At 40.1% G+C, this 13,068-nt stretch overlaps 1 protein-coding gene across 1 annotated transcript; it reads right to left on the bottom strand.

Moving 5' to 3' along the window:
• Positions 1-5,379: 5,379 nt before the first annotated feature.
• Positions 5,380-12,698, bottom strand: LOC134446446 (E3 ubiquitin-protein ligase TRIM47-like). Its single transcript, XM_063195812.1, has 4 exons — positions 12,103-12,698; positions 10,071-10,166; positions 9,500-9,733; positions 5,380-5,895 (listed from the first exon to the last, which is right to left on the bottom strand). Exons 1-4 carry the CDS (start codon positions 12,685-12,687, stop codon positions 5,380-5,382), a joined length of 1,431 nt encoding a protein of 476 aa, XP_063051882.1. The 5' UTR covers positions 12,688-12,698.
• Between the last annotated feature and the right edge of the window lie 370 nt (positions 12,699-13,068).

Raw genomic sequence — 13,068 nt, 5'->3', positions numbered from 1 at the left:
AAACTGAAATGCACGTCGTCCAATCTCTTTGGAAATTCTTGGAACAGAAAAGAAAACATGATCATGGTGTCCTAAGGCATATGATGAGCTATAAGAAATTAAGTACTGTCTTAAATAAAGAGGATAATTGAAAATTATACATTTATAAATGAACTGAAACCAGTGAAACTGTCATCTGGCCGATGGAGATAGAATATTCATTCCCTGATACATATCGCAGTGATGGGTCAGGAATGGGCTCCTCAAGACAAATCTGCATGCTATTATAGATAACAGTAAGAGATTTAAGATTTGATTGAGTTGTGTTCATGTACACCGTGTCAGCATAGTCAATGATAGGAAATAAACGTTGGGTAACAATTTTTAATCGTGTGTCTTGTGTGAAGCAATTAATTGAGCGATAAAGCTGTCTTAAATTAAAGTTGAATTTATTATATTAACCCTATTTTCCTACCGGTACTGCGCACCAGCTGTACATTTTATACAGGTGCTGTGCACCTGGCAACCCGTCTACTTTCACCATTGGCAATTACTCAAACACAAACTTAACATTTAACCTACAGTAGACAACAGGTCATTACAATACTGTAGTTTGTAAATCTTACATTTGGCTATGCATTTAAAACACTATAGTAGTCACTTGGGCTGCTCGATTATGGAAAAAAAAATCATAATCACGATTATTTGGGTGAAAATCATTATCACGATTATTAATCACGATTATTGTTTTTTGCTGATTTAAATATATATATATATAACAAAATGAAATATAACCAAGAATGAGTTATATACAGGATGAGCAAAATAAAATTAATTGTAATAGTAATTTAAAGGCAATAGCATGAAACTTGGGTGAACAGATTGCTGGCCAGAAACACCAGCCTGTCAGTATGTTCTGGCTTCTAGGATGCTCTTGAAGGTAGGTCACTATTACCACGATTAAATCATGATTGAAATCACGATTTCGATATCACGATTTTCGATTATTTTCGATTAATTGTGCAGCTCTAGTAGTCACAATATATGACTGTTGGAGATATCCGCACAATTGACAGACCAATGATTGGTCTTTGAACCAACGTGCATGTGTGTTGATGTGAAGTGGTTGTCTGGTTACCATGGAGACTGTGGGAGAATTGTCTGGTTACCATGAAGTCTATGGGAGAGTTGTCTGGTTACCATTGAAGACTATGGGAGAATTGTCTGGTTACCATTGGAGACTATGGGAGAATTGTCTGGTTACCATTGGAGTCTATGGGAGAATAGTCTGGTTAACATTGGAGACTAAGGGAGAATGGTCTGGTTACCATTGGAGACTATGGGAGAATTGTCTGGTTACCATTGGACACTATGGGAGAATTGTCTGGTTACCATTGGAGACTGTGGGAGAATTGTCTGGTTACCATGGAGACTATGGGAGAATTGTCTGGTTACCATTGGAGACTGTGGGAGAATTGTCTGGTTACCATGGAGACTATGGGAGAATTGTCTGGTTGCCATTGAAGTCTATGGGGGAATTGTCTGGTTACCCTGGAGACTATTGGGAAATTGTCTGGTTACCATGGAGACTGTGGGATTTTCAAACTTCAGAGTCTCCTGATATGAGGTTTACAGTACGTCTCAAGTACATTTGGTGACATGAAGGTAAATAAACAAGTGGAACAGCTGCTTTCGACCAAAAGACAATACTGGTACTTCTTACTCTATTAATCAGCTATTGTATTTATTTTGGTGCTTTGGACCAGAAGACAATACCGGTACTTCTTACTCTATTAATCAGCTATTATATTTATTTTGGTGCTTTGGACCAGAAGACAATACTGGTACTTCTTACTTATTAATCAGCTATTATATTTATTTTGGTGCTTTGGACTAGACAATACCGGTACTTACTTATTAATCAGCAGTTATATGACATTTATTTCATGGAATCCTGTACTGTCCATTAAAAAATATATTATATATATATATATATATATATATATATATATATATATATATATATATGACGTTTATATTTGACAGTTGCTATGTTTACATGACGTTTTTAAAATACTCCAGAATTAGTCATGTTTCCTATGATTTGTCATTTAATTCCGATGTAGTTATAAATCCAGACTACATCAGGTTACAGCCCCTCTCCTGCCCAGACACAGACGTCACAACAGTTTTGCACAGACGTACCAACAATACTCGTGGCCACTATAAATGATTACCACAGAAGCAAAGAGTGGAACTCGCACACCAGCAGCCGATGCAATAATTGGTTTATTGCTAAGTGCTAAAAGGTGCTCCCCAAAAGTGCAAAACGTTTTCGGTCACCAGACCTTCCTCTGTGCAAACAGACAAAATCACAGAGGACTTCCTTGTATAGAGTTTACCTAATAGGTGGTAGATATGTCAATCAACAGTCGGTTAGGTTGACGTATACTGACAGTGTTGGAGGATACCAAAAGGCATAGGCCTATGTCAAAGGAAAGATAGGGTACAATGTGTAGTCTAAGGAATAGTCCAAAAATGAAAAAAAATAATAATACTCGTGGCCACTATAATGATATTAAATAATACTCGTGGCCACTATAAAGATATTAAATAACTCTCGTGGCCACTATAAAGATATTAAAATAATACTTGTGGCCACTATAAATGTTTAAAATAATACTCGTGGCCACTATAAAATAATACTCGTGGCCACTATAAAATAATACTTGTGGCCACTATAAATTAATACTCGTGGCCACTATAAAATAATACTTGTGGCCACTATAAAATAATACTCGTGGCCACTATAAGGGATTAAAATAATATGTTAGGGATTCCCTAACATGTTGTGCACTTGAATTAAAAAGAAAAAGCATCCCATCTGAGCTGCTCCGGTGTCTTCTCTTCATTCAAGATTACCTGCCTCCCTCCCGTTGATGCACCAGATGTAAAAACAGAAGCGCGTGTAACCCCTTTTTTGAGGATTAAAATAATACTCATGACCACTATAAAGATATTAAATAATACTCGTGGACACTATAAAGATTTAAAATAATACTCGTGGACACTATAAAGGTTTTAGGATGCATTTTATTATCATTTTAATAATCAACAATAATCAGTAATTATATTACATCTTCTTTCTGTAATCACATAGGCCTACTCTACATGGACAACATGTATTTTACAAGAAACAACATCCCAGTGTCTAAATTTTCTGACAAAAATCTTCAGTAGACTTCAAAAAGCTTTAAAATACAATTAAATACATCAAATCAAAAGCTAACTTTGTACTTGATGATTAAGAAAATGCTTGCAGAACAAATGTATTATTAAAAACTGAGCAGTGTGTGTGTGTGGGTGTGTGTATGTATGTCACTGATTCTGGAGAAAGTGGCTAAAACAGGTTGTAATGTTGACAGAAAAAAACAAAGTGAATTACAAATGGTATATCCTCGTAGACTAAGGTCTTGGCTTTTCAGAAATGCACAAGGCCAATCTCCCCATTATGTATTTTTTTCAGAAATCAGGCTTTTCTCCGATCATACCTTGTTTTTTGTCAACACCGTCAGACACAATTAAAAGTTATTAAAATTGTATTGATTTGGTTGCATATGTATCTGGAGTTTTTAAGTGATTATGTGTATTTTTTGGTTCACACATATGCCTTTAAATGTTGAAAATTCACTTTTGTTCTATTTTAATACTGTTTCATGTGTTCTAATTTTAAAATATGTACCGTCATACGATGCTTATTTAACGCCTAAATACAACAAACATTTTTTTGTAATTTCACAAATATTCGTGTAGGCTTAAATTGGCTATTACTTTGATATTTCAACAACTCCTAAGGAAAATGTTGTAAGCACATTCCTTTAAAATGTCCAAAACTCCTTCTTACGGTGGTGACTTAAGAGCTGACAGTGGTGACAGTAATCTGAGAGTGGTGAAAGTGGCCTAATTAGTACCTGCATTTAGCAAAATAAATAGCCCTCTCAAGTCAATGGCATCTTGCATAAACACTTTATTTTTGTGTGTGCACAGTATGAGCATGTGTTTTTACTTCATTAGTTAGATTATCTAGGAAGTAAGCCACTGGTTGTTGAAAATGTGGTAAAGACAGCTTTTAAGTTGTTCAAATCCAAAATATAGAGGTGTATTATCATAGATGTAGGTCTTGGCTGTGCAGTGAATGCATTGGCCAAGCTCCCCATGTTTAACATTTTTCATAAAATGGGCTCTTTCTTGTTTTGTCAACAGCGGCAGACAGAATTAGAAGTAAAAACACATGTTTACTGTATTAAAGTGAATTACTTTAACAATTCAACATAACTGTAGATACTTATTGTATGCATATTCTTAAAACATGTCAAAAACACGTAAAACGTGTTTTTTGGTGAACTCCATCAGATGTCACCACCGTCAGGTTTTCTGACAAAAAAACCTCCAAATGCACCTCAGTGGTGGCTAGAGTATCATTTTGGATCACAATTATTACTAACATGCCTAGTAATGTTTCATTAACCAGCACAATTTAGTATAATATGGAACAACATGATGAGCAGAACAAAATCTGACGGTGGTGACATCTGACGGTGTGAGACAAAAAAGCACTCTTTTAAATATTATGCATTGTTTGTTCACATTAGCCATTTCATTTTCGCTCTGTTTCTTGGGTGCTTCATACCTTTTCTGAAAAAAAAAATATTTATTAACATTAATGTAATACAATACTATTAAAACCCCCAACGGTGTTGACAGTTTATGGTTGGGACAGTACCAGTGTCCAAACAAATTAACAAATTGAGGACAAAATAATAAACTTACAGGAGCTTCAGTGATGGTGAAGTAGGCAGTAGAGCTAAAGGTTTGAAAAGGGGTCCTCAGTAATGAAAATTACCTTGTGCATACCTGATTTTATTGTCTTTTAGAAAAAATCTGACGGTGGTGACCAATATGCTGGACACATTTTGAGCAATCAGTAAATAATAGTAAATATTGTTTTACATCCACTATGTGCACATCTGTAGAACCACTTTAATATGGTCTTCCACATCATGGTGATATTGTTCAATTCTGTTTGTGATTTTTGTATTTTAAGTCAATTGAAATGATGATGCCAGTCCTTGGGACAGGCGTTTTTACAGGGTGTGGACAGGTTTATAGCCATGAAAAGTAATAAAATTACACTTAAATATTTCAAACAAAAATGTATTCGTGTGACAGACCCCTTGGCCATTACCTGGGTTCATTTTGTTTGTGAAAATTTAGTTGATTTTCAACAGAATTAATATTTTACTGCAGGGACATGTTTTTGCCAAACTTTCAAGAATCAGTGATGTGTGTGTGTGTGTGTGTGTGTGTTGAATGATCCATGGCATCAGTCATGTAGGGGCCTCACAACAGCTTCATTGATGATCCTTTAGTTAACAAAAACCCAGGGTAGAGTGTGTGTGTGAATGTGGTGTGGACTCTGTGCAGGAGGGTCATTGTGTCTCCAGAGATGCTGTAGAAGGCCAGAGTTCCTGCCCTGTGATCCACATACACTCCTATTCTGGAGCTGGCCACTAGAGGGAGTGCAGTCTGTTTATTATTGTGTCTGAAAGAGGAGCTGGAGCTGGTGAGGTCCAGCCTCCAGGACTGATCATTACGTCCAAACACACACTCAGCACTCCCTCCTTTCCTGTTGATGCTTTTATATGACACTGCTATAAAAACCCCTCCACTCCACTCAACCTCCCAGTAGCAGCGTGCAGACACACCCTCTCTACACAGCACCTGAGGATACTCATTAAATCTTTCTGGATGACGAGGATATGGCTGAGGGGCCCCAGGTATCCACTCCACCCTCCTGTTCCCCTCAGACAGATGGAGTTCTTCAAGTGCTGTATTTGGATCCAGAGTGAAGTGAGAGCAATCTGATGGAGGAGAGGAAAGCACAAAAACATGTTTTATTTGTGTTCTGTGTGTGTGTGTGTGTGTGTGTGTGTGTGTGTGTGCGGTTGGTTGCAGTTATAATTTATATGTTGCCTCGCACATCACTGGTAGGTGTGTGGTTGAGCGTGTGTGTGTGTGTGTGTGTGTGTGTGTGTGTGTGGTGAGGGAAGAGTTTGTGTGGTTTGTGCGTGTGTGTGTGTGTGTGCTGTGTGTCTTCCTTTGTGATATGTAAATATTTGTTACGTGTGTGTGTGTGTGTGTGTGTGTGTGTGTGTGTGTGTGTGTGTGTGTGTGTGTGTGTGTGTGTGTGAGGATGTGAATTCTCTTCCCCTCCTCACCGCTCCGTTTGTGAATGCGCACGGACAGCGTTTGCAACAGCAAGCGCATAAAGTGTCTCTCTCTCTCTCGGTTGCGCAAACGGAGCACTCGTATTCGCACACACGCACACGCACACACACACACACACACACAGAATACTGATTCTGGACTTGTGAAACATGTAAATGGACAGTGTTGTGTCGGGTTTGGTTGGGGAGAATGTTGTGACTTTGGGGGGAAAAGTTTGAACAGTTTTGGTTGTCGCGGGCGGCGCCATTAACCACGAGGTTCTCATTCATCGCATTTCATATTTCACACTTTGCCGTTAAAACAGTCCCTTCATAACATCCACAGCATCTAGTGAGGTACCCGCTAGCATGTTCCACTACCCAACGCACCACAGTTTCCCCTCCAGTCCAATCATTCACTGCGCAAACATTCACCATTCCTCCACTCAACAGTCCACTGCACACACCAGCTCCGCCTCCCTTCTTCCACAGCGAAAGTGTTTCCGCTGGGAGAGCGCACCTTTTCTGTTGATGTGAGCTGCCAATCAAACTATCATATTGTCCGCGATCCATTTTGTTTATTTATTCTCGTTATTTTCGCCATTTAGTTGTTTATTTGTAATTGTGGTTATTATGGTATGACATGTCATTGGTGGGGGTTTAATCTATTTGTGGTTTGATATTGTTTTGGCCAATTTTAATTCTGTAAATATTATGTGGGGAAAGGTGATTGGTTGTTTAGGGAGTAGAACCAATGGGGTTCCAGGGGACTCTGATTGGTGTGATTTAGTGCTAAGGGGGTTTCCTATTTAAGAGGCCCTCATTCTCTGTTATGGGGAGAGAGGGGCAAGGAGACTTTCTGTGACGCTGCCTGACGATGTAAGTGCATTACTCTGTTTTTCATGCTACATATTTTTGCTGGGCTGTGTTTGCTATACCGGAGCTAAAAGCTATTAGCATTTTTTGTTAGCATTTCTCAAGCACTATTTTTTTGTACGGACATTTTGCACTTTTGGAACTGAATATCATGTTTGCCATTTTTGTTGGATATTTTTGTTGGATTTTTGGACCGTGAATATTTTTGCACTTGGACATTGAAAACTACACTCTTAAAAATAAAATTCCATCTATTTTTTTTGGATTTCTGACCACCTTGTTTCCGTTTTTCCTCCAATCTCCATGGTTGCCTTACCCCCCACATGGGGGTGACTGCTCGCATCCTCACAGTGTGTGTGGTGTGATGTGTGTGTGTGTGTGTGTGTGTGTGTGTGTGTGTGTGTGTGTGTGTGTGTGTGTGTGTGTGTGTGTGTGTGTGTGTGTGTGTGTGTGTGTGTGTGTGTGTGTGTGTAATAGGACATGGCTGTGTTTAAGCAAGATCATGTGAGATCACTATTGGAGGAGTAGTGATGATCACTCCATCATTCCTCCTGTGTGTAGAGGGATGGTAGAGCACTACCGTGTGTGTGTGTCGTGCATGTGTGTGTGTGTGTGTGTGTGTGTGTGTGTGTGTGTGTGTGTGTGTGAGTTTTTATTTACTTCCAATGTACTGTCGTTCTGATACAGGAATGCACTGCAGAGACGGGTAAATAGAGCGTAAGTATTGCAGCTGTAATTACGGTACAGAATCTTACCTGTCAATCACTACATATGTGTGTCTGTGTGTCTGTGTGTTTGTGTTTGTGTGTGTGTCCAACTCACACTGTAAGAAGTCCTCTCTGGTCACTGGTTCACCAATAAGAGTCTGGCCATCAGACACTGACAAAGAAATCATAGGCCTAAATAAGTGCATCAACACCACACTATGAAAACATCATATTGGCCTAAATAAGTGCATGATCACCACAATATGAAAACATCACATTGGCCTTAATAAGTGCATCAACACCACAATATTAAAACATCACATTGGCCTAAATAAGTGCATGAACAACACACATCAGGGGTGACGAACGAAAGATTCAACCTTTAGTTTAACGCTTGATCAGGGAGAGCGACAAACTGAACGTGGAGAAAGATTCAACCTTTAGTTTAACGCTTGATCAGGGAGAGCGACAAACTGAACGTGGAGAAAGATTCAACCTTTAGTTTAACGCTTGATCAGGGAGAGCGACCAACTGAAGACTGTGTTTAGAAAAATTGTAGACATTCCTTTGGCTGCCGCCTGCTGCTGTCGAACTGCATCACAAGAAACGTACATATTTTTTGCTGGTTCAACTTCTCTTTTGATGCCTTTGACGCACGGGCGCCACCCAAAATTAAGGGCCCCATGAAACATTTGAATTTTGGGCCCCCTTAAGGGCCCCTGTCAGCGCTGCCTGGGCCCTTAAGAATCACTTCCCCTAGTGGCACCTCAGCATGAATTCTGGAAATAAACAACTAAAAATCTTGCACAGTGCACCTTTAAATAAAATTAATAATTAAGCCAAAAACATCCAAAAAAAGACCGTAATCGATGTTCTCAACAGCAGAATACCATTCTATTGCATCTCTGAACATTACTTGATGTTGACTGGCTAAATGTAGATTAAGTGTTTGTAGCAACCTACCTCACCCACATCACTTGGGATGGGAGGTCTTTATTATTAGCTCAATAAATATCTAATTATACATGCAGTGTAGAGTGGGTTGAGCACATCAAAAAGAGTTATTTTAGGAAAGCTTCAAAATGACCAATGATTTAATATTCAGTATTTTGTGTATGCACATTCCAGTGTGTGTGTGTGTGTGTGTGTGTGTGTGTGTGTGTGTGTGTGTGTGTGTGTGTGTGTGTGTGTGAGAGTGTGTGTGTGTGTGCGCGCGCGCGTGCGTGTGTGTGTGTGTGTGGTGAAGACTCACTGTGTCTGCTCTGGATGATCTGGACGTGTTCCGCTGCTACAAGATGAAAACAAAAATCAAATGCTCATGTCTTGCCATGGAAAGATAATTGAAGATGTCTGTTATGACTTCTATTTTTTTCAAACCTGCTGCAGATATCTTGACTATTTCCTGCTTGAAGACTGAATTTAATTTCTCCTCCAGCTGCATCTTCAGTGCAGACACAGATTCCTTCAGGGGCTCCAAGGAGAAGCTTTGGCTGAAGGTCACGCTGGTTGAAATTGTGCTGTAAGGCCTCCCAGTGATGGACACAATGTTCTGCATAGAGACACACACACAGACACATTAGTTTAGGGTAGACATACTGACCTTAATCAGCAGGACATTAACAGGGCTGTATCACCACTGTTTTTAAGTCTATAAAAAGTAATGTTTTCTACCTTGAGAAAGTAGATGGGATCCTGAGTCAGTGAAAGCTGCTTCATCTCAGCATCTGTCTTCTTCAGCTCAGCAATCTCCTGCTCCAGTCGCTTCAGGAGTCCTTCAGCTCGACTCACCTCAGCCTTCTCCTGAGCTCTGATCAGCTCTGTCACCTCAGAGCACCTTCTCTCAATGGAGCGGATCATCTCAGTAAACATCCTCTCACTGTCCTCCACAGCTGTCTTTGCACCAGACTGACAGGACACAAACACGCGCGCGCACACACACACACACACACACACACACAGGCTCTTTTTGAAATGTTTAATATCTCTACATCTGTATAGTATAGTAGTGTTGCTTATAAATCCCTCCGGATTACAATGGCTGAATTGTCGAAACTAACATTAAATGTGCTGTATTGTTTAACCTGAGACTAAATACAGGTTAGCAATGTCAGTCTCTGCTTTTGAAGGGGGGGGGGGCAAACAGCATTAGAGCCATGCTTGTGTCACAGCTCATCATAACTACTATCTCACTGCATAACCAGAAACCTGCTGCAGATTGTCTTCTCCTCTGGTCAGTTCTCACCTTGAGAGTCTCCACAGCCTTCCTCAGCTCCTGCAGCTCCTTCTCCTTCAACTGGATTATCTGCTGGCATCTCCTCTGGCTCTGCCCCAACCCCTCCTGGACCAGCAGGAATCAAAGCAACAGAGTTTGAATTTGTCCCTTATTTATGAGAGTGCTATAGGACTGAGTGAGGTGAAAACGTTCAGCACAAATTCTTCAAAAGCAGCTGACACAACGTGACCTCAGATAGACATTAGATGCAGTTGAGGGATTAACACGAGACAGAGCCTGTATGACAGGTAGGAGGGAGGCGACACTGAAGTTGGCAAAAATTCTTCATGGTTGGTACAGTGTGACCAGGGTAAGATTTGTGAGAAAGTCAGAAGGGGGGATATGTTTCAGATTTCAAGCTATATCAATGGAGTTACATTAAACTCTGATCAAAATCATGCAGAAAAAGTGACAATATCAAAACCAGAAGGGGGTACAATCACCCCCACCCCCCCTACAAATCACACCCTGAGCGTGACCTCAGCTAGACATTACAGTATTTCTCAATTGGTTTTGTAAATTTCTCAAATCTCTCTCTCTATTTGCAAAACATAATGTTCATTCTCAAAACAGTTTTAACAAATAGAACAACACTGTGGATGGCCTGCAAAACCAAGTCTCTTGCTCAAACCCCAAGTTTTTGTGTCAATGAACGTATCAGTGCCAGCAGAATGGTTAGTCATTGTGTCATAGTGTGGTCCGTGTATGGACAAGCTAGTCAAATCACTTTGTCATGTTGTCAATTGAGTAGTACACTCTTGAGGGTCTTTTCTGAAGCAAAATGCTGTTTAGATTGGATGGGAAATGTTGTAAATTTGACTTTATATTACATTGATCAGATAAGATTGTCCTAGATATACATTTAGACTATGACTATTCATTGACAGGTTTTCTCACTGCAAAATAGGAAAAATAGCAAACTCTGTTTGAGGTGTCAAAATGTGCCCTCTACCATCCCTTTTTACTTGTCTTGCAAGCCCATGTGAAAAAAATCTAGAACTGTAAAGCAAAATAAATTTGAAACAATACACTGATACTGTATAAAGTGCACTTACTGTCTTGTGAAATTCTAGGGAAATATTGTAATTTTGCGTGGAACGTAATTATAAAGGGCACATGAGCAGTGCCTATTGTTGTATTGCATGCCCATTTTCTCTATCCCTTCTATTGCCTTTGATTAGAGAGAGTCAATATTTACCTGTGAGCAATTTACCAATTCAGATCACATTTATAGATTAAAAATCCAATGGAAATTATACAGTGCTTATCACATTATGACAGCTTGGTAAGTCATTTTGCATGTCAAGACTTAAACTATGACATAGGGCCTAAATGTTTTGGGGGGTGAGATAGTTTTGTGTATTCAGTGACAATGCTTTTTGAGTGATATGACAAAAGCAATTCATAATGTACGAAAAAGCTGATAATTGTACACAACCATCTGCATGGTGATGAAAGCATTTGCTAAATGCTGAAAACTATGAGAAACGTATTTTACCATGTGCACAGATAACAGCAGGAAGTCACAATTGAACAAGAAGTTCTGAGAATGATTATTCTGTTGTGAGAAATATACAAAACCAATTGAGAAATACTGTAAACACGTGGCAGACTGGCCAAACTTGTATGACAGGTAGGAGGGAGGCTCCACTGAAGGGAAGCGTGTCAACAGATGTTACCTGTTAGACTCTCTGGAATGCTTCCTTCAGAACACGACGAGCCTCTCCATATTCAAATAGTACATTATAAGTAAGCCACTATAAAGTAGGCCTATAAGCCCCTGTGTGTTAATGACATGACTATGACATGGTCACTGCACAATAAGCCATACTGCTATGCCTTGATTGGGGAATTAAAGGAATTAACGTAATTTCAGTTAATCAGTTATTTATTATTTATTCATTTAATAATAAACGCTGGCTTGAATTTAAATGTTACAATAGTTATAGCACAAGGTATCATAAAATGAATGCCCGAATACATTTGCACTTCATTGACTTACCTTTTTCTGCCCCCATTCCGCCGTAGCCGTGATCGTGTCGTGGCCTTTATGATCGTCCATTGTACACAGATAGCAGATGCAACTCTGGTCGGTGCGACAGAATATTTCAAAAGGCTTCTTATGACGCGGACAGATCCTCTCCTGTAGCTGGCCTGTGGCATCAACGATGGTGTGATATTCACCATGAAGTTCATTGTGAGTTTTTAAATGAGTGTCACAGAAAGACATCAGACACTCCAGACAGGACTTGACAGCTTTGAGTTTTCTCTTGGTGCAGACGTCACATGCCACATCTCCAGGTCCAACATAGCGGCGAGCAGTAGCAGCAGTTTGGATGATTGTCTTCCTGAACATCTCCACTATTTCAGCAATCAGAGAGTTTTTGTAGACGACAGGTCTGGAGTCGAAGGTGTGTTTGCACAGGGGGCAGCTGTATTTCCTTTTCCTGTCCTCCTGATCCCACCAGCCATTAATGCACCTCATACAGAAATTATGTCCACAGAGAATAGTCACCGGATCCCTCAACAGCTCCAGACAGACTGGACAAGTGAAGGAGTCCTCCTCCTGAGAAGACGCTGACGCCATGTTGTAGCTCTACAGAACACCAAGTGCACACTCTGAGAAGCAGCAGCAGAGTGACAGCTGACTACCTCAGAACACTAAGGAGGAGCTCAGGGAGGGAGGGGTTGGGGATTGTCCAATCAGAATCATTCTTGTTATCAGTGAGGCGGAAGGTGGAACCAGGTGAGTGTTACGAGTGCACATTCTTCCAGTTCTCTTTCAACTTGCTCTTGTGGACTCATGCTTAGCTGACGTCCTGCCTCCATGGAGAAAACAATAAGATATCCCCACTGTCAGCATCCCCCTGATAGCACACACACACACACACACACACACACACACACACACACACACACACACACACACACACACACACACACACACACACACACACACACACACACA

This window comes from Engraulis encrasicolus, chromosome 3 (assembly GCF_034702125.1).
Source record: "Engraulis encrasicolus isolate BLACKSEA-1 chromosome 3, IST_EnEncr_1.0, whole genome shotgun sequence".
Taxonomy (NCBI): domain Eukaryota; kingdom Metazoa; phylum Chordata; class Actinopteri; order Clupeiformes; family Engraulidae; genus Engraulis; species Engraulis encrasicolus.
This window is presented reverse-complemented; position numbering and strand designations above follow the sequence as displayed.